We start from the raw sequence: 23417 nt of genomic DNA on the forward strand, positions 1-23417 counted from the left end.
CTTGGAGTTACATTGTGTTGTTTAAGTGTTCCCTTTATTTTTTGAGCAGTGTATAATAGTCAGCTATGCCTACAAAAACTAGAGTGTTCCCTTTACCCTCTTTATGTTGGGACAAGGCGAGGAAAATGTAACCCTGTACCACCCGTGTGTGCCGTTAACCACTTTCTGTACCCCTCTCTATATCGGTCTCCTGATCTGTACTTACATCTGCCCAGTCAAAACAACTCCAATCCCCATACTTTTTTTTTCTTTTTTACCCTAGTCCAAAAATCCTATGGGATTCCAATTAAAACATCTTATTAGTATCCAAAAGACAATCCTATCAGATTTCAGAACCAGTCCTATTCTAGATACAATTGTATAGGGTAGGTTCAATCCTATAGGATAGGATCAAATCCTATAGGAAAGGTTCCAAAATCTGATTATAATCTGATTATAATTATAATCCTATAGGATTTTTTGACTATGTCATATAGATAGATAGAGGACTCATCTTTGTCGCTGTGACTTTATAGAACCTGTGACAGAATGGGAAGCGCCATTGAGGCCATCTCCATTTTAAAGAAAGACTTCTTCTTCTTCATTTGCTGATTGCTCCCAACTCTTAGGAATCCCACCCAGTTGACAACTTTAAAATGGCGGAAGCCCTCAATGGCAATGTCCATGTTGAAACTGGTTAAATCCACGATGAGTCATCTATCTCTATGATAACAGGCACAATTCCTGCATGTGGGAAATTCTGCATCTGCAGGAACACCTCTTTATACTTCTTTTGGTCCATTTTTAAGCTAGGAGTCGGGGGCCACTTCAGTACAGTAGGTTGCAGTAATGCACCATAACGTTGGATGTTAACCGCCGATAAATCCGACAGAAGAAGAAGAGGCGGTGGCAACGACAGTAGCACAGATAGAACAAGGAGCAGTTAAGGTTAGTTATAAATATCTTTGATGGTAGCTAGGAGAGGGGCAAAGGTCCGATTTAGGGCCGAGTAAAACCTTGTGGACAGATTTATTCCTCTCTCAGACTGTCAATGGGGTCAGGAGAAGTGGGACGATAATTCCAATATGTCAGACCTATCGCGCAGTCATCAATAATTAAATGTGTCTAGTTGATTTCTGACTACTCTACTTTCCCCAAAACACTGAATATGGTGACTGTATGTGGATACTTCTATTCACTATATTCTATTATATTCTTCAAATACAATGTTAATTTGGCACCAGACCACACTACTGTTTAATACTAAATGCAGAAAAATTTCATAATAACAATATGGAGCGTAATAATACATTACTGTCATTTTCAGTGAAGTGCTTTTTCACCAGATCCGCTATAACAGGGGGGCCGTGTGAAATCTGCAACAGAATGTGATCTCTCAAGATAAGGATGGTTGAACAAAGGTGCTGGTCATCTACACTGGAGTTAACCCTGCAGCTTCCTCGAGCTGCCGCTGCTAAATATGACAACACTTTTTTATTTTCTGTCTTTCACACGTGTCTCCATTGTGTGATGAACCATTGAAAAGGGAATCCAAACGGTCATATTTTTTCAACTGTATATAATTGCAAACTAAAACTCTCCTGTCTTTTTTTACATACAGTGAAATGCTTTGTGTTTGTGGTAATATTTATTATCCCCACACCCCTGCTGTATAACCCTGATGGGCTAGCCAATACTTTCTCTCTAACACACACACACACACACACACACACACACACACACACACACACACACACACACACACACACACACACACACACACACACACACAGGTGGAGAGGGTCACTCACTCTCAGAGCAATACTAACTCTGCTTCAGTCACCCTGGAAACAACTCTACCCCTTTCTGTGGGAGAACAATGAGGTGTGTGTGTGTGTTTTATCTGTGTGGTAAAATACAGTATGGGCCTTACAGGTCTGCTAACCCTGCAGAAACCTGTAGCATAGTTATGTGAACACAAGTTTTGGTCAGGGTTTCCAATTCTGGTGCTGGAGATGTGTGTTAGACGTGCAGAGCTGGGGATAAAAAGCCTGCACGCCCTGTAGCTCTCTTATAATCTGTTACAGTGGCTAAATTAGAAATTGGCCTTGACAGAAATGTTGCCTTTCGAGGAAAGCTCAGTTTTAGAAAACCTTGACCTCTAAGACACACAGGAATCAGTATTTTACCAACGATAGTAAACAACAAGATCAATGGAAAGTACTCAATCATAGACAATACAGTAGCAAAAAAGTTACAAATTCTATGAATACAGTTAATTTGCGAAGTGACAAACATTGATGCAAGATGTGGCAGTATTGCATTCTTATTGCTGTTTACATTACATTCACTACGGTAGAAAGCTTTCAACATGTCTGTAGTTTTCATTACTAGAAAAAGCTATACATGCTATGGTTCAACTGTAGTTGTACATGAAGAAAGGTCTCAGTGCTCAAACAATCCGCTTGACTTCCTCTCACTGTAACAGTGTAATGGTCCTGTGAACACACACGCACACGCACATGCACACGCACACGCGCACGCGCACACACACGCGCGCACACACACACACTCAGACTCGGTCAGTAGTGTCAGTGATGCCCTCCAGCTGCTGTAGAATCATGGACTTCAGTGCGCTGTACCTATGGACACACACACACGGTATGGTGGTGAATGGTAGTGGCCTTATTACACTTTGACAAAAACTGATTTCATGTTTATATTCTCCTAAAGGCATCTACAAACAAAAGCTTATTGGTTGCGTACAGAGTTTAGCAGATGTTATAGCGGGTGCAGCGAAATGCATGTGTTACTAGTTCCTGTGTTACAGTTCAGTAATTTAAAAAAAAAAGTACACAAATAATAATCAAAAACTAGAATCAAGAAATAAAATGTCAAGACAAATCCAGTTGAAAACCCAAATAACACTGTACCAGTTATCCAAAATGCAATCTATGCGAATATATTACCAAAACTACCTACTAAGATTGATATGTACAGCAGTATAAATATTACAGTGAGCTATGTCAAGAATCCAGTATATAAATACATGGTGTGTATAAACAGTGTAACAAAAATGCAATTATATACAGTGGTAGAATATTAGAATGCGCTATGTGAAGAATACAGTATATTAATACGAATACGGTATATAATCCAGTATATAAATAAGAATCCAGTATATAAATATGGGACCCTGAGTGGCGCAGCGGTTAAAGGCACTGGTTCAATTCCAGGCTGTATCACAACAGGCCGTGATTGGGAGTCCCATAGGGCACAATTGGCCCAGCGTCACTCGGATTTGGCCGGTGTAGGCCGCTATTGTAAATAAGAATTTGTTCTTAACTGACTTGCTTAGTTAATAAATAAAGGTTCAATAAATGTTTATAATAATAAATATGCAGTGTGTATAAACAAACAAAAACGCAATTATGTACAGTAGTGAAATATATTTGAATAATGTCTCATACATGGGACAGCAGCATTGGCTGTGTGTGTTTGTGTATTGGCGTATGCGTGTGTGTCTTCGGAGACTGCATGTGTATAAGGTGTCTGTGTGTGTTTTGTGTAAGTGAGTCTATCTTTGTCTCATACTACTTACTACTCTCACTAACTACAGGATGGCTGTTCAGCAGTCTGATGGCCGGACTCTCTCCCTCTTTGTCTCTCTTTACCACACCTGTTGTCTGAACCTCTGAATGCTCGGCCATGAAAAGCCAGCTGACATTTACTCCTGAGGTGCTGACCTGTTGCACCCTCAACAACCACTCTGATTATTAGTTGACCATGTTCGTCATCTATGAATGTTTGAACATCTTTTTTTAAATGTTTTATTGTATTTCTTTATTTCACCTTTATTTAACCAGGTAGGCCAGTTGAGAACAAGTTCTCATTTACAACTGCGACCTGGCCAAGATAAAGCAAAGCAGTGCGACAAAAACACCAACACAGAGTTACACATGGGATAAACAAACGTACAGTCAATAACACAATAGAAAAATCTGTATACAGTGTGTGCAAATGAAGTAAGGAGGTAAGGCAATAAATAGTAATTATAATTTATGAATTTACACTGGAGTGATACGTATATGCGCAGACGAGGATGTGAAAGTAGAAATACTTGTGTGCAAAAGAGCAGAAAAACAAAAACAAATATGGGGATAAGGTAGTTGGTTGGATGGGCTATTTACAGATGGGCTGTGTACAGCTGCATCGATAGGTAAGCTTCTCTGACAGCTGATGCTTAAAGTTAGCGAGGGAGATATAAGTCAGCAACTTCAGTGATTTTTGCAATATGTTCCAGTCATTGGCAGCAGAGAACTGGAAGGAAAGGCAGCCAAGGAGGTGTTGGCTTTGGGGATGACCAGTGAAATATACCTGCTGTAGTGCGTGCTACGGGTGGGTGCTATGGTGACCAGTGAGCTGAGATAAGGCGGTGCTCTACCTAGCAAAGACTTATAGATGACCTGGAGCCAGTGGGTTTGGCGACGAATATGTAGCGAGGACCAGCCAACGAGAGCGTAGAGGTCACAGTGGTGGGTAGAATATGGGACTTTAGTAACAAAACAGACGGCACGGTGATAGACTGCATCCAATTTGATGAGTAGAGTGTTAGAGGCTATTTTGTAAATGACATCGCTGAAGTCAAGTACCAGTAGGATAGTCAGTTTTACGAGGGTAAGTTTGGCACCATGAGTGAAGGAGGCTGTGTTGCGAAATAGGAAGCCAATTCTAGATTTAACTTTTGGAGCATTGGAGATGCTTAATGTGAGTCTGGAAGGAGAGTTTACAGTCTAACCAGTCACCAAGGTATTTATAGTTGTCCACATATTCTAAGTCCGAACCGTCCAGAGTAGTCATACTAGTCAGGCGGGCAGGTGCGAGCAGCGATCGGTTGAAGAGCATGCATTTCCTTTTACTTGCATTTAAGAGCAGTTGGAGGCCAGGGAAGGAGTGTTGTATTATTCTTGTTTGGAGGTTTGTTAACACAGTGTGCAAAGAAGGGCCAGATGTATACAGAATGGTGTCGTCTGTGTAGAGGTGGATCATAGAATCACCAGCAGCAAGAGCGACATCATTGATATATACAGAGAAAAGAGTCGTCCCGAGAATTGAACCCTGTGGCACCCCCATAGAGACTGCCAGAGGTCCGGACAACAGGCCCTCCGATTTAACACACTGAACTATCTGTGAAGTAGTTAATGAACCAGGCGAGGCAGTCATTAGAGAAACCAAGGCTGTTGAGTCTGCCGATAAGAATACAGTGATTGACAGAGTCGAAAGCCTTGGCCAGGTCGATGAAGACGGCTCCACAGTCCTGTCTTTTATCGATGCCGGTTATGATATTGTTTAGGACCTTGAGCGTGGCTGAGCTGCACCCATGACCAGCTCGGAAACCAGATTGCATAGCGGAGAAGGTATGGTGGGATTCAAAATGGTTGGTGATCTGTTTGTTCACTTTACTTTTGAAGATGTTAGAAAGGCAGGGCAGGATGGATATAGGTCTGTAACAGTTTGGCTCTAGAATGTTTCCTCCTTTGAAGAGGGGGTGACCGCGGCCGCTTTCCAATCTTTAGGAATCTCAGACGATACAAAAGAGAGGTTAAACAGACTAGTAATAGGGGTTGCAACAATGGCAGCAGATCATTTTAGGAAGAGAGGGTCCATATTGTCTTGCCCAGCTGATTTGTAGGGATCCAGATTGTAGGGATCCAGCTCTTTCAGCTCTGTTGACCGGGGTTGGGGTAGCCAGGTGGCAAGCATGGCCAGCCGTAGAGAAATGCTAATTGAAATATTGTGGATTTATCAGTGGTGACAGTGTTTCCTAGTCTCAGTGCAGTGAGCAGCTGGACTTTTCAGTTTCCCTAAACGTTTTGGAATTAGTGCTGAAGGGGATGCACATTTCTGTTTAAAAAAGCTAGCCTTTGCTTTCCTGACTGTGTGTATTCGTTCCTGACTTTCTGCTAGTGCAGTTCGCCACAGGGTGTTTTTGTGCTGGTCAAGGGCAGTCAAGTCTGGAATGAAGGGCTATATCTGTTCTTAGTTCTACATTTTTTGAAAGGGGCATGCTTATTTAAATTGATGAGGAAAGCACTTTTAAAGAACAACCAGGCATCCTTCCAGGATACCCGAGCCAGGTCGATTAGAAAGGCCTGCCCGCAGAAGTGTCTTGAAGAACGATCAAGCCTTAATGGCTATGTACTCTTATAATCTCCACCGGCACAGTCAGAAGAGGACTGGCCACCCCTCAGAGCCTGGTTCCTCTCTATATTTCTTCCTATGTTCCAACCTTTCAAGGGAGTTTTTCCTAGCTTGCTCTTTGGGGTCTTAAGCTGGGTTTCTGTATAAGCACTTTGTGACATCTGCTGATTTAAAAAGGACTTTATAAATAAATTGTATTGATTGGCTTTATAAATACATTTGATTGACTGAAGCTACATATAGGATTACATAAGCATTTAAGTAATTTAGCAGATGCTCTTATCCAAAGCCACCTACATTAGTGAGTGGAGACATTTTTCATACTGGTCTCCCTCGGGAAACGAACCCACAACCCTGCATTGTAAGTGCCATTTCCTACCAACTGAACCACAGATATGGTGTGTGTGTGTGTGTGTTTTGTAGTTTATATCCTCCTTAAGGTGTCCTGTCAACACAGAGTAATGTTGTTCAGTAGGACATTACATTTTGTTGGTGGGTGAAAGTCATTCTATTCAGCACAATGTTTACAGAAATAACACACTAACAACACACTAAAAGACAAACCATAGACAGACCCTAGAAACAATATACAGCAGTACAATAATGACAAGATGAACATTCAACTCTTACAAGACATCTTCCTCTCACCAAACTAACTGTATCAATGGCACAGCACATTATCCAAGGAAAGTTCTGAATACTGCAGCTAGCCATTGTGTCACGTTCTGCAATGTTTACTTCCATTGAATGAAAGTTAAAACATAAATTGTGTTGTACAGTACTTTTTGCACAGCTCAGAATAGTTTTACGAGAGGAAATGTTGCTCGAGAACACTAAAAACACGTAAGACACGTAAAAACCACCCAAACCCTTAAGTAAATTTGTTTGTTGTGAAGAGTGACATACTTACTTTCTGGTCAGTTTAGAAATCTCTCTCTCCTCTTCCTCTTTCAGTTTCTCTACAAAGCTATCCAGGACTGGCATCTCAAAATTAATGTACTGAGCCACCTGGGGAGAAACAGAAGTATTGTCATATAACACCTGCAATATTTTCTCATAACATGAAGTAGGCCTATCATTTCTTTTTTTACACGTGAGTAGAAGAAGCCAAAACGAGAGTAGAATGGTTGGACTCTTGCACACTATGTACTTGCAAATAAACATTTATCGAATATGTTTATATGACGACAGATCTGTCAGATATAGAGTTCAAATGTATTACATTTTGAGTTTGCATCCCAAAATTACACTTTATATAAACTAATAAGCAGGACCCTGCCTTTCAAAGATAATTCATAAAAATCCAAATAACTTCACAGATTTTCATTGTAAAGGGTTGAAACACTGTTTCCCATGCTTGTTCAATGACCCATAAATTAATGAACATGCATCTGTGGAACGGTCGTTAAGACACTAACAGCTTACAGACAGTAGGCAATTAAGGTCACAGTTATGAAAACTTAGGACACTAAAGGGGCCTTTCTACTGACTCTGAAAAACACCAAAATAAATTGCAATGTCCGTACTGTGAGACGCCTAAGACAGCGCTACTGGGAGACGGGACGGACAGCTGATCGTCCTCGCAGTGGCACACCACATGTAACAACAGCTGCACAGGATCGGTACATCCGAACATCACACCTGAGGGACAGGTACAGGATGGTAACAACAACTGCCCGAGTTACACCGGGAATGCACAATCACTCCATCAGTGCTCAGACTGTCCGTAATAGGCAGAGAGAGGCTGGAAGAATCGTCGAAAGAATGAGCGTTACACCGAGACCTGTACTCTGGAGCGGGAACTATTTGAAGGTGGAGGGTCCGTCATGGTCTGGGGCAATGTGTCACAGCATCATCGGACTGAGCATGTTGTCATTGCAGGCAATCTCAAAGCTGTGCGTTACAGGGAAGACATCCTCCTCTCTCATGTGGTACCCTTCCTGCAGGCTCATCCTGAAATGACCCTCAAGCATGACAATGCCACTAGCCATACTGCTCGTTCTGTGTGTGATTTCCTGCAAGACAGTAATGTCAGTGTTCCGCCATGGCCAGCGAAGAGCCCGGATCTCAATCTCATTGAGCACATCTGGGACCTGTTGGATCGGAGGGTGAGGGCTAAGGCCATTCCCCCCATAGAAATGTCAGGGTTGCAGGTGCCTTGGTGGAAGAGTGGGGTAACATCTCACAGCAAGAAATGTGAGACGTTAAAAATCTTGTGCAGTCCATGAGGTGCTGATGCACTGTAGTACTTAATGCAGCTGGTGGCCACACCAGATACTGACTACTACTTTTGATTTTGACCCCCCCCCCCCTTTGTTCAGGGACACATTATTCCATTTCTGTTAGTCACATGTCTGTGGAACTTGTTTAGTTTTTGTCTCAGTTTTTGAATCTTGTTATGTTCATACAAATATTTACACATGTTACGTTTGCTGAAAATAAATGCAGTTGACAGTGAGAGGACGTTTCGTTTTTTGCTGAGTTTACATCACAGAAGACTGAAATATAACAAAACCGCTTGACATAGAAACACCCGAGTTTTTGAAATAAGGTTAATTAATTATCAAATTATGAAAAATATGAATAACATTCCACCTATGAGGCCACCAGGGCATTTGATTGCAGGAAAGAGCTACTACATGTTTATTTGCAAGTCCACACAGTGCACCAGAGTCCCATTAAGCTGAAGATAAATACAACGCACCCACATAACTATGATGACACAGCTGTATTGGAAAAACAACAATAAAAGTATTTCAATTTGAGCCTAACATTACGCTGAACAGAAGGATATATTCACTGTCAACAATAATGTAGCAGCTGCAATTATAGTCTGCAATTAAACAGCCACTGCCCCAATTGTTAATGCAGTCCTAACAGGGAAGTCTATCATCAGTATTCCATTAGATCAAATACCACTGATTATGTCACTGGGATATCGCTATGGGTCTGTATTTGGAGGGCCACCACAACATGGAGGTCCAACCTCTTAGAATACACATACAGTATGAAAAGAGAGAGAGAGAGAGAGAGAGAGAGTGCAGGCTCACGTCATGTGTGACCTCCTCCCCAAGATCCGTCTCCATAATAAAGATTTTGGAGATCTTCTCACAGGGTCCATGAAGCACACGGTACACCAGAGGATACGCACTGTCCTTCAATGGGGTTCTTTCTGCAACACACACACACACACACATACTATTCCATACATACCCAAGCACAAACACACACACACGGCACAAAGGAACGAGATGTGGTCACTTACCACCAGACTCATGGACCATGTAGAGAACAAACTCATCTGATTTATTCTCCACCTGGAGACACAGAGAGTCAGAAACATGACAATCACATCTGAGAAACTAGTGTGTGTGTATTGTGAGAGTGTGTGCTAAAATGTGTGTGATTAACTCACTCTGAACTTTTGTAGCAGCAGGTTGAGGACCTGTAGTGTTGTCATGGAGCTGTTGACTCGGACGTTAGTGACCGACCCGAACGCTGGAGTAAATACTGATGTCTGGCGAGAACACATGCACGTGCACACACACACACACACACACACACACACACACACACACACACACACGCATAGTAAATATATACAGTGAAATGGGCAGTGGGCCAAAAACGGATCTTTGAGGAACAATATAATTTACATTTCAGTAATTTAGCAGCCTCTATTATCCAGAGAGAAGTTTTTATTTTTTTATTTTTTTTTACCTTTATTTATCCAGGCAAGTCAGTTAAGAACACATTCTTATTTTCAATGATGGCCTGGGAACAATGGGTTAACTGCCTGTTCAGGGGCAGAACGACAGATTTGTACCTTGTCAGCTCAGGGGTTTGAACTCGCAACCTTCCGGTTACTTGTCCAACGCTCTAACCACTAGGCTACCCTGCCGCCGTATGTGCAGTTAGTGCATTCATCTAAAGGCAACTAGGTGAGACCTCCACGTATCACAGTCATAGTAATAAATAAAAAAATATGCATAAATAAAGCAGATATCAGTAAAGTCTGTGCTATAGTAAGAAAAGACAAGTGCGAGTGTTAGTGGGATTAATCAAGATACTTTTTGAAGAGGTAGGTTTTCAGATATTTTCTGAAAAAGGGCATATAAAACTTTGGAGTCACCAGTAAGCACAGCTATGCGTGTGTGTGTGTGTACATACTGTATGCATGTGAAATGTTTTGTTACCTTGTGGTTATAGAAGTGTCCATTGATGGAGAATCTGTGTGAGCGTAAGTGCTGCAGGTCGGAGTGTGCGTGTGTCTTTGACCTTCTGGTGACCCCCATGAAGGAGGCATCACTCCTGGTTCGCAGCAGCTGGGGGACCTCCTCATCGTCCTCCTCCAGACTACCTGAGGGAGAGAACAAAGAATTAGAACTTCCTCTTCCTTCTGCTCCTCCTCCTTACCCTCATCACCCCCCCCCCCTCCTCATACTCCAACTCAAAAGTAATGTTTATACAGTGTCTTTACAGGCCATAATACTTTTAGTGTATTTATAGATATGTACAGGACCTTCAGAAAGTATTCCGACCCCTTGACTATTTCCACATTTTGTTACGTTACAGCCTTATTCTAAAATTGATTAAATAAATGTTTTTCCACAACAATCTACACACAATACCCCTTAATGAAAAAGCAAAACAGGTTTTTAGAAATGTTTGCAACATTTTTTTTTAATAACAGAAATGCCGTATTTACATAAGTAATTCAGACCCTTTGCTATGAGACTCCAAATTGAGATCAGGTGCTGCCTATTTACCTATACAGTATAAAGTCCCACAGTTGACACAGCCCATGTCAGAGCAAAACCCAAGCCATGAGGTTGAAGGAATTGTCCGTAGAGCTCTGGGACAGATCTGGGCAAGGGTAACAAAACATTTCTGCAGGTCCCCAAGAACACAGTGGATGCCATCATTCTTAAATGGAAGAAGTTTGGAACCACCACGACTCTTCCTATACCTGGCCGCCCGTCCAAACTGAGCAATTTGGGGAGAAGGGCCTTGGTTATGGAAGTGACCAAGAACCCAATGGTCACTCTGACAAAGCTCTAGAGTTCCTCTGTGGAGATGGGAGAAACTTCCAGAAGGACAATCATCTCTGCAGCCCTCCACCAATCATGCCTTTATGGTAGAGTGGCCAGACGGAAGCCACTCCTCAGTAAAAGGCACATGCCAGCACGCTTGGAGTTTGCCAAAAGCCACCTATGGACTCTCAGACCATGAGAAACAACATTGTCTGGTCTGATGAAACCAAGATTAAACTCTTTTGCCTGAATGCCAAGTGTCACGTCTGAAAGAAACCTGGCACCATCCCTACGGTGAAGCATGGTGGTGGCGGCATCATGCTTTGGGGATGTTTTTCAGCGGTAGGGACTGGGAGACTTGTCAGGATCGAGGGAAAGATGAACGGAGCAAAGTACAGAGAGATCCTCGAGGAAAAGCTGCTCCAGATCTCTCAGGATCCCAGACTGAGTGAAGGTTCACCTTTCAACAGGACAACGACACTAAGCACACAACCAAAACAATGCAGGAGTGGCTTCAGGACAAGTCTCTGCATGTCCTTGAGTGGCCCAGTCAGAGCCCGGACTTGAACATGATGAAACATCTCTGGAGAGACCGGAAAATAGCGTGCAGTAACGCTCCCCATCCAACCTGACAAAGCTTGAGAGGATCTGCAGAGAAGAATGGGAGAAACTCCCCAAATCAGGTGTGCCAAGCTTACAGCCTCATACCCAAGAAGACTCAAGGCTGTAATCATTGCTACAGGTGCTTCAACAAAGTACTGAGTAAAGATCTGAATAGTTATGTAAATGTGATATATTCTATTCTAAAAAACAGTATTTGATTTGTCATTATAGGGTATTGTGTTTAGATTGATGTGGGAAAAAAACAATTTTAGAAAAAGGCTGGACAAAACCCTGGCATAACCCTGGACAAAACCCTGTCGTTCTCTGTAAACATCAAAGCAGTGACTCCCTCCTGCAGGTTAATGCCCAGAGTACGACCCTACCTCACATAGTAAGCGGTGTAGGTCCTAATCCAGGCACTTGTCATCTCCCGCCTGGACTGCTGCAGCTCACTGTTGGCTGGGCTCCTGCCCTGTGCCATCAAACCCATGCAACTTATCCAGAACGCTGCAGCCTGCCTGGTGTTCAACCTTCCCAAGTTCTCCCACGTCACCCTGCTCTTCCGCACACTCTACTTGCTTCTAGTCAAAGCTCGCATCCCCTACAAGACCATGGTACTTGCCTATGGTGCGGCAAGAGGAGCTGTCCCTCCCTACCATCAGGCTATGCTCAAAACCTACACCCCAACCCGATCACTCTGTTCTGCCACCTCTGGTCTTTTGGCCCTCCCACCCCAGCGGGGGGTCAACTCCCGCTCCGCTCTGCCCAGTCCAAGCTCTTTTCTGTCCGGGCACCCCAATGGTGGAACCAGCTTCCCCCTGAAGCTAGGACAGCAGAGTCCCTGCCCATCTTCTGAAAACAACTGAAACCCTACCTCTTCAAAGAGTATCTTAAATAATCCCACAGCAACCCCCCCACACCCCCTTCTCACACTGACCTCCCCACCCACCCCACAAAAAAAAGACTCACTGTTGACTTATTGTATTTGTTGTTGCTCTGACTGCTGATAACTACTTATTGAGGACAAACGTACTTATGACTGTGATATGTGGTTGTCTGACTTAGCTACATTACGTGAACAAAAGTATGTGGACACCTGCTAGTCGAACATCTCATTCCAAAATCATGGGCATTAATATGGAGTTGGTCCTTCTTTGCTGCTCTAACAGCCTCCACTCTTCTGGGAAGGCTTTCCACTAGATGTTGGAACATTGCTGCGGGGACTTGCTTCCATTCAGCCACAAGAGCATCAGCAAGGTCGGGAACTGATGTTGGGCAATTAGGCCTGGCTCGCAGACAGTGTTCCAATTCATCCCAAAGGTGTTCCATGGGGTTGAGGTCAGGGCTCTGTGCAGGCCAGTCAAGTTATTCAACACTGATCTCAACAAACCATTTCTGTATGGACCTCACTTTGTGCATGGGGGCATTGTCATGCTGAAACAGGAAAGGGCCTTCTCCAAACTGTTGCCACAAAGTTGGAAGCACAGAAGCGTCTAGAATGTAATTGTATGCTGTAGCATTAAGATTTCCCTTCACTGGAACTAAGGGGCCTAGCCCGAACCATGAAAAACAGCCCCAGACCATTATTCGTCCTCCACCAAACTTTACAGTTGGCACTATGCATTTGGGCAGGTAGCATTCTCCTGGCATCTGCCAAACACAGATTCGTTCGTCGGACTGCCAGATGGTGATGAGTGATTCATCACTCCAGAGAATGTGTTTCTACTGCTCCAGAGTCCAATTGCGGCGAGTTTTACACCACTCCAGCCGACTCTTGGCATTGCGCTTGGTGATCTTATGCTTGTGTGCAGCTGCTCAGCCATGGAAACCCCTTACATGAAGCTCCCGACGAACAGTTCTTGTGCTGACATAGCTTCCGGAGGCAGTTTGGAACTCGGTAGTAAGTGTTGAAAGCAAGGACAGATGATTTTTACGCAGTACGTGCTTCAGCACTCGGCAGTCCTGTTCTGCGAGCTTGTATGGCTATCACTTAGTGGCTGAGCCGTTGTTTCTCCTTCACAATAACAGCACTTACAGTTGAACGGGGCAGCTCTAGCAGTGAAGAAATGTGACGAACTGACTTGTTGGAAAGGTGGCATCTTATGACGGTGCCACGTTGAAAGTCACTGAGCTCTTCAGTAAGGCCATTCTACTGCCAATGTTTGTCTATGGAGATTGCATAGCTTGGTTTTCGATTTTATACACCTGTCAGCAACGGGTGTGGCTGAAATAGCGGAATCCACTAATTTGAAGCAGTGTCCACATACTTTTGTATAAAGTGTATCTTAAGATGAATGCACTAACTGTAAGTCGCTCTGAATAAGAGCGTCTGCTAAATTACTAAAATGTAAATGTCTGCTTGTGTGTACTTACTGGTCAAGGCAGGGTCAGTAGTTCTGTCGAGTATGTTGTTGTTAGATTCTGTCTGCTTTGGAAGAACCTGGGATCTCTCATTCCTACAAACACAAATTATTGACATAACTGATTGGCACTCACATAGGCTTAGTGCATGTGTGTGTGTGTGTGTACCTGTTGACTCCTCCATAGTGGAGTCTCTCGTTGTCGTCGTGCATCTGCAGTCTGATTGGTCGCCGCAGACCCCAGTAGATATTCAACAACCCCTCGACGACCAGTGCTTGCTCCTCCTACACACACACACACACACACACACACACACACACACACACACACACACACACACACACACACACACACACACACACACACACACACACACACACACACACACACACACACACACACACACACAGTCTGTATAAAACGTGCTGCCTCATGCTCTACTCATTCTCTCACTCAATCACACATGGTCGTGTGGCCGGTCACACACTTGCTCTTCGGACCAGCTACAGGTCTGTCAGTCTCAGAGAAAATTTGCCATAGAAAATTCCATAGATCCTACTATCCTTGTGGGTTTTCCAACATACGTAGATGTTGGAATATAGAATGGTAATGGTAATAGTAAGGAAAAAGACACACGTGAGTCCTCGCGACTCATTGATACTATCATTCCTCTAATTTAGTAATTGTCTTACAAACACAACACACAGATCTCTAACCCTCCTGTCTCTCCTCTCTCTCCTCTGTAATATGAAGCATAGATGGCTGCTTCTGCCCCTACCTCACCTCCCCACCATCACTGAGACCTTGGAGGTCCCGGCCCACCAAGCACAGTATTCTCTCAGTCTCCATCCCAGTGCATCATTATTTTAAGACATGAAGGTCAGTCAACATGGACATTTTCAAGAACTTTGAAAGTTTGTTCAATTGCAGTTTCAAAAACCATCAAGCGTTATGATGAAACTGGTTCTCATGAGGACCGTGGCATGACTTTCCCTCTTGAGTGAGGATCACAGCTGCCAGATCAGCACCCCTCCTGTTATGAACTTGAGTGAAGACCCAAAAGCGGTTTTAACAGAAAACAGAGTTCTTTAATGAAAAACAGGAATGGCATAAATCCTCTTCCAACGTTGTCAGCGGAACAAAAATAACGTTAGTATAGTGCAGGATGCACCTGCCAGGCAGACTCCGACAGGACAGGACAAGGTGGAAGCAAACGAGACGACAGCTTGCTTCTGGCATCAAAAAACACAAACAAGAATCAGACACTGAAAGTAGCAGGAACAGAGAGAGAAATAGAGACCTAATCAGAGGGGGAAGAGAGAACAGGTGGGGAAAGGGTGAATGAGCTAGTTAGGAGAGATGTAGAACAGCTGAAGAATGAGAGACAGAAGGTAACCTAAAAAGACCAGCAGAGAGAGACAGAGTGAAGAGAAAGGACAGGAACAGACATAACAAGACATGACACCTCCTCTATCCCACTAGAGTTTTATGACTTAACTGCCGGGTAGTTTAATACCTTGCAGGAACTCTCCCCCACTCTGCAGAAATGGAAGTTGAAAATCCCTTTGTTTACAACAGAGAGATTTTGTAGTACAGTAACATCCAAGATTGGATAATGAAACAATATTTCTGTAATCTAAACATTTGGAATGGTTTGTGGCTATTTAAAAAATAATCATGTCCAACATTTATTGTTTTGTGATATCATGAAAGACATTGTAATGTAAACATTGTAACTTTAAGAGCTTTAACAATATATATATCAGAGTTATATCTAAATGTTGTAAAACTTACATGATTAAATATGAAACTATTTGTGAGAAGATAAAATGTGATTTTAGTATAAACCTGGGCCAAGTCAAGTAAAAAAAACCTCGTGACAAAATTCACATCAGACCAAGTAGGATGACGGTAAGCCTGACGTCACGAATGGTTAGACAATAGAGACCATAAAAACGTGGCGTGGTGGCTGCACGTTGAAATGGTAGGAATTTAAAGCGGTGGCTACGCAGCTGAGAAATGGTTTACAGGTTTAAGTAGACAATAGACATGAACTTCACATTTCATGTTTGCATATTTAATGCATCAAGATCTATATATAATATATTTTAGGAATACTTGTCACGGCCATCGAAAGGGTTGGACCAAAGCGCGGCGTGGTGAGCGTACATTTTCCTTTTTATTTAAAATGTCGCCAACAAACAAAGAAACAACCATGTAGCTTACAGCGCTATAGTGCCACTAACAAAGTCAACTACCCACACTGAAAGGAGGGGAAAAAAGGGCTACCTAAGTATGATTCCCAATCAGAGACAACGATAGACAGCTGTCCCTGATTGAGAACCATACACGGCCAAAACATAGAAATAAAGAAACATAGAAAACAAAACATAGAATGCCCACCCAAATCACACCCTGACCAAACCAAAATAGAAACATAAAAAAGGCTCTCTCAGGTCAGGGCATGACAATACTAAAGATTCCAAACTGAGAGCAAGATAAATCTAAATGTGATACAAGTGCCTGATTTGGGCCGGATCACACCGGTACTGAGTACTGGCACCTTAAATTATCTACTGCTTGATTATCGGCAAATAAAAAATATTGGCACAGTACCGGCACCCAAAACGAGTGCCGGCACACATTTCCGTCCACTTCAACCACTGTCTGAAACAAATTTTACTTCTGAGATTCTGTTCTCTGTGCCGCTGATAAATAGTGCTGAGCGATTAGTGCTTTTTGAGGCCTGTTCGCTGTCAGTTTGATTGAATGAAATTTTGACCGTTATCAACTTCAGTAAAAAAAAACAACATTAAATACATTTTGCATTATGTGGGTTGAATGCTGTAGCAACACAGAATAACACAATAAAGTCCCATGATTGTAGTAACTGCACATTATATTCCTTATCACTTATTAACCATAATTTATTCACATTTCTTTACTTCAATAAAATATGTGAGTTTTATTATTTGTTTTATTTGATGACTATTATTTAATTCCAAGTCATCATCTCATCTCTATAGAACTGCTGCCTATGCTGTCTGACAAAATCACTATTTTGTAGTTCTTCAAAGTAAATAATGCATACTTTTATGAACGCTAAATACCAACTATCAATCACTTAGATTGTGTATTTTCAGGTAGAGATACCTCGGGAAGCAACTGCTGCTTTCTATATCACCTCACGATAGTGCATTCTTCTCTGTTCCATAGCAGTAATAAAAGACACACATACAGGTAAAGTAGATGCGCAATGGATTATGCTCATTGTAGTTAATTACCACGTTTTATGAGCTAAACTATGTCGAATATTAGCCTGTTAGAAACTACAACTCCCTATAACACACAGTTCAGGCTTGATCCGATTTATCTCTAGAGAAACTGTGCGATGTACGCATTGAACTCACAGAAGAAAAAATAACAAATTGGAAATCAAATGATTGAACTGAAGTTGGTAAAATAGTTGTTTAAAAACAGAAAAATTACAGACATTTCAGTTAAATGTCTAAGCACTATTGATAAGTCATCCTGACAGAGTAGCCAGTGAATCTGAGTAGCTCTCTCTCCCCCTCTGGTGGTGGTCTATGGAAACTGCAATAACGTAGGGGACGACAATCAGATAAGAGGCAATCTGTAATTTTGATTAAGATATTAATGAGCGAGCTCGGACCGACGTAGTCAATATAACTATTTGTTTAGCACTTTTGAAATGTCCAGCGACAGAATTCAAAATATGGACCATTCTTACAGTGTTCTCCCTGTACACCAAGTCAGGACCGTAGGATAAATAAAGGGGGCATTTAAGCAGACAATGAAAGCTCTTACAATATTTGATGATTACATTTCTCTAAAACAGGTCATAGGCTGCATGTGCACCACCAAGTCAGAACAGTAAGCGAAATTGAGGGGTAAACAGACCAAATTATTATGGTGAGGCACATGGGCTACTAACATCTTACTACACAACATACATTTAGTATTACTTTCTTAGCTACAGTATATGGCGGCAGGGTAGCCTAGTGGTTAGAGCGTTGGCCTAGTAGCCGGAAGGTTGCAAGTTCAAACCCCCGAGCTAACAAGGTACAAATCTGTCGTTCTACCCCTGAACAGGCAGTTAACCCACTGTTCCTAGGTTGTCATTGAAAATAAGAATTTGTTCTTAACTGACTTGCCTAGTTAAATAAAGGTAAAATAAAAAATACATATCTCCCTGGGATATTACATAATTTATGCAGCAGCATAGAATACATTTTTGGACTCATCTTGTTGTGCTGTGCTCACTTGAACAGGAAGGTGGCACGGCGGTCCTTCGTGGGGCAAATTTTGTCATCAAAGTCTGGAATTCTCTGGATTTATGGTGCTTTTAAAACAACTGAGAACTCTGAAAAAAACGTAATTGGTCATTGGTCTTCACGTCGTAGCTCTAAAAAGAGGCCAGATTTACAATTCCGAGTTGGATTATTGTTCAAAACGTATTTTCCCATTCGGAGCTTGTTTATTTCCGACTTTCCCGTTTACCTTGAACTCACTGAAGTCAAGTTTTCACGAGCGGGCACAAATCGTGCTTCATTAACAGCATGGCCAATGTTAAAATGTTTATAATTTTAAAATTGTAAAAGAGCCCCTTAATCCCAGATCTGGGACCACACAGCCATTCCACTGAATAGCAGGCTAGTGATTGTTTTGCAATGCTTGCAGTTAGCCACTGTCACTGATTCCTTCCAAACCACTCATTGTTGAATTTGCGATTTGTTGTGTAATGTTTAAGTCCAATTGCCGATGAGCACCTGTACATTTTATCTATAATTTCTCTTCATTATTTCTCTTCATATGACAAGGATTAAAAAGGATTTGCCAGTAGATTGTTGACTTGATTCATAATGATGACTGCTAGCTAAGATTATGAAAGTATGATGTTTACATGATCAGTCCAATCAAAGCTACTGTACATATAACGTGATTTGACATAATTTTATCTGTGGCCAATGACCTTGAGCCTTCTTGGAAGGGCACTTCTAGTGTAACTCTATGGCAGCACCCAAGGGGCAAGACTTTTCTAGCTCTAAACTTAGACTTGGCAGTGACATAGTGTCCCCGTGAGTGACAGAACACTGAGCCAATCACGGCGCAATGCTCCGTATTTTCTGCTGGCAAGCCCCACCACCACCACAGAAAACACTGAGCTCGGCTGAAACACCTGCATTTTGGAGCTGCCTTACTCAAGAAAACAAAAAAGAGACCATGTTTGTATGTGGCTTCATTAAATCAATGATATACATACATATATATGGCCCTTAGCCGTGGTATATTGGCCATATATCACAAACCCCCGAGGTGTCTTATTGCTATTATAAACTGGTTACCAATGTAATTAGAGCAGTAAATATAAATGTTTTGTCATACCCGTGGTATACGGTCTGATATTCCACAGTTGTCAGCCAATCAGCATTCAAGCTGGAATCACCCAGTTTATAATTCCCATTATAACCTGGGTCATTTGAGCCCTCAATTCTGATTGGCCGATAGCCGGGGTATATCACTGGTATGACAAAACATGTATTTTTACAGCTCTAATTATGTTGCTTACCAGTTATATGACGCGTTGCATCGTGCCTAAGAACAGCCCTTAGCCGTGGCATATTGGCCACATACCACACCCCCTCGGGCCTTATTGCTTAAGTGGCAACCAGCAGGGGTAGCTACAGTCATAAACTTCAGCTTGATGGATCTCTTCCATGGCTTGAACCTTCAGTGTGACAGTGGCTCCGACCAGAAACAACCCTTAATCCATAACCCTAGTCCTGTAGCCCTAGAAATGACCTCTACCCCTACTCCATTGCCAGCAAGCAAACCTTGGCATAGGATGTCATAATTACTGTAAAAGCTACCCATGACGATCAAATGAATTAATTATATTTAATTACCTTCATAGCTTTAAAATAAGCTCAACCAGCATAAAGCTACCAGAACATGTAGTTAGAATAATAGAGAAGCTATGTATGCTACTTTCGCAACACTGCTCACACACTAAGTGGGTCTGATAATGCACAAATGGAATGCAGACAGACAGACAGACAGGTCTACTGGCACTTTTACTACCATAAACAATATATGTAGAGCATTATAAGTACATCACTTGACAACTGTTCAGGTCATATGAGCTTAAACAATGCACCCATACTCAATAACACACATGCACATGACGCATGCACCCACGGACCCACCCAATCATGCACGCTAACACGCACGCGCACACACACACACACACACACACAACCGGTTTACCTGGCAAGGAATCCAACTACAGGTCTTTACAAAAATGATTTCAGTGTTTGAGACTGTGGCGAACCATGACTATTGGATGTACAGTGCCTTGAGAAAGTGTTCTTATACCCTTATTCCACTTTTTTGTTGTGTTACAGCCTGAATTCAAAGTTCTGGCTTCAGACCAAGAAGTCCTTGAGTGCCCCAGCCAAAGCCTAGACTCAAGTCCCATGGAAAACCTGTGGAAAGACTTTCTGTTCACTGCCACTCCCTGGGGTGGCAGGTAGCCTAGTGGTTAGAGCATTGGGCCAGCAACCGAAAGGTTGCTGGATTGAATCCCTGAGCTGACAAGGTAAAAATCTGTCATTCTGCCCCTGAACCAAGGCAATTCACCCACTATTCCCTGGTAGGCTGTCAATGTAAATAAGAATTTGTTCTTAACTGACTTGCCTAGTTAAATAAAAGGTTAAATAAAAATATCCAACTCAACAGAGCTTGAAGAAATTTGCATGGGAGAAAATCCCCAAATCCAGACATGCAAAGCAGATACAGGCATACATAAAATGACTCAAAGCTGTAATCACTGCCAAAGGTGCAAAGATTTTCATTTTTAATACATTTGCAAAACTGTCTAAAAACATGTTTTCACTTTGTTTTCACTTTATTATCAAGTATTGCGTGTAGATGGGTGAGAAAAAAAATCTGTTTCATCAATTTTGAATTCAGGCTGTAACACAACAAAATTTGGAATAAGTCAAGAGGTACTTTCTGGTATATCCAATTTGTTACAGCAAAATTCAAAAATCAAGAAAAATACAAACAGAGCATCACTTAATGCGCACAACATTATATTGTGTAGTTGGACCGTTCTAGTGCAGACTCTATTGCAGGAGAAGCAATGCTTTTTGATGACAACATCAAACAGGCTTGAGCCATGCTTCAGGCTGCAACTCACACAGAGACAGCACAGCTGCCCCCCGCCCCAGATATAATTTGTGCCCCCCCAGTTTTGCTTCTCCATAAACATTAGAAATAGTAGACAAATTACCCTGCCTGTTTTTGCCAATGTAGCGCTGCCAGTCCTGCCAGAAGGCGCAGAATGGGACAGAGGCTATGTCTCTGCCTATCCCAGTCTGCTGTCCCCACATGCTTCAAGATGGCCACTATTGTTCCTGTACACTTACACACTTAAGTCATTTAGCAGACGCTCTTATCCAGAGCGACTTACAAATTGGTGAATTCACCTTCTGACATCCAGTGGAACAGCCACTTTACAATAGTGCATCTAAATCATTTAAGGGGGGGTGAGAAGGATTACTTATCCTATCCTAGGTATTCCTTGAAGAGGTGGGGTTTCAGGTGTCTCCGGAAGGTGGTGATTGACTCCGCTGTCCTGGCGTCGTGAGGGAGTTTGTTCCACCATTGGGGGGCCAGAGCAGCGAACAGTTTTGACTGGGCTGAGCGGGAACTGTACTTCCTCAGTGGTAGGGAGGCGAGCAGGCCAGAGGTGGATGAACGCAGTGCCCTTGTTTGGGTGTAGGGCCTGATCAGAGCCTGGAGGTACTGCGGTGCCGTTCCCCTCACAGCTCCGTAGGCAAGCACCATGGTCTTGTAGCGGATGCGAGCTTCAACTGGAAGCCAGTGGAGAGAGCGGAGGAGCGGGGTGACGTGAGAGAACTTGGGAAGGTTGAACACCAGACGGGCTGCGGCGTTCTGGATGAGTTGTAGGGGTTTAATGGCACAGGCAGGGAGCCCAGCCAACAGCGAGTTGCAGTAATCCAGACGGGAGATGACAAGTGCCTGGATTAGGACCTGCGCCGCTTCCTGTGTGAGGCAGGGTCGTACTCTGCGGATGTTGTAGAGCATGAACCTACAGGAACGGGCCACCGCCTTGATGTTAGTTGAGAACGACAGGGTGTTGTCCAGGATCACGCCAAGGTTCTTAGCGCTCTGGGAGGAGGACACAATGGAGTTGTCAACCGTGATGGCGAGATCATGGAACGGGCAGTCCTTCCCCGGGAGGAAGAGCAGCTCCGTCTTGCCGAGGTTCAGCTTGAGGTGGTGATCCGTCATCCACACTGATATGTCTGCCAGACATGCAGAGATGCGATTCGCGGTAGAAACCCCCCCAAAAAGTGTTAAAACAATTCAAAATATATTTTATATTTGAGATTCTTCAAAGTAGCAACCCTTTTCCTTGATAATAGCTTTGAACTCCTGGCATTCTCTCAACCAGGTTCATGAGGTAGTTACCTGGAATGCATTTCAATTTACAGGTGAACCTTGTTAAGTTAATTTGTGGAATTTATTTCCTTCTTAATGTGTTTGAACCAATCAGTTCTGTTGTGAAAAGGTAGGGGTGGTTTTCAGAAGATAGCCCTATTTGGTAAAAGACCAAGTCCAAATTATGTCAAGAACAGCTCAAATAAGCAAAGAGAAACAAGTCCATCATTACTTTAAGACATGGAGGTCAGTCAATGCGGAACATTTTAAGAACTTTGAAGATTTCTTCAAGTGCAGTCGCAAAAACCATCAAGTGCTATGATGAAACTGGCTCTCATGAGGATCGCCACAGGAAAGGAAAACCCAGAGTTACCTCTGCTGCAGAGGATAAGTTCATTAGAGTTACCACCCTCAGAAATTGCAGCCCAAATAAATGCTTCACAGAGTTCAAGCAATAGACACATCTCAACATCAACTGTTCAGAGGAGACGGTGTGAATCAGCCCATCATGGTCAAATTGCTGCAAAGAAACCACTACTAAAGGACACAAAGAAGAAGAGACTTGCTTGGGCCAAGAAACACAAGCAATAGAAATTAGACCGGTGGAAATCTGTCCTTTGGTCTGATGAGCCCGTTTGGAACTGTAGATGAACAGATGATCTCTGCATGTGTGGTTCCCACAGTGAAGCATGTATGTGGTGGTGTGATGGTGCTTTGCTGGCAACACTGTCTGTGATTCATTTAGAATTC

At 42.8% G+C, this 23417-nt stretch overlaps 1 protein-coding gene across 1 annotated transcript in view; it reads right to left on the reverse strand.

The window, feature by feature from the left end:
* Positions 1-1212: 1212 nt before the first annotated feature.
* rassf4a (Ras association domain family member 4a) overlaps positions 1213-23417 on the reverse strand; it is a 77077-nt gene continuing 54872 nt past the window's right edge. The window contains exons 4-11 of the mRNA XM_064932017.1: positions 14346-14461; positions 14190-14272; positions 10377-10540; positions 9596-9697; positions 9446-9497; positions 9231-9352; positions 7091-7188; positions 1213-2621 (exon numbers count right to left, since the gene is read on the reverse strand). Of these exons, the coding sequence (XP_064788089.1) occupies positions 2552-2621; positions 7091-7188; positions 9231-9352; positions 9446-9497; positions 9596-9697; positions 10377-10540; positions 14190-14272; positions 14346-14461 (807 nt within the window). The 3' untranslated portion in view covers positions 1213-2551. The remainder of the gene's footprint in view (positions 2622-7090; positions 7189-9230; positions 9353-9445; positions 9498-9595; positions 9698-10376; positions 10541-14189; positions 14273-14345; positions 14462-23417) is intronic.

The sequence above is a fragment of the Oncorhynchus masou genome, chromosome 23, assembly GCF_036934945.1.
Source record: "Oncorhynchus masou masou isolate Uvic2021 chromosome 23, UVic_Omas_1.1, whole genome shotgun sequence".
Lineage (NCBI taxonomy): Eukaryota > Metazoa > Chordata > Actinopteri > Salmoniformes > Salmonidae > Oncorhynchus > Oncorhynchus masou.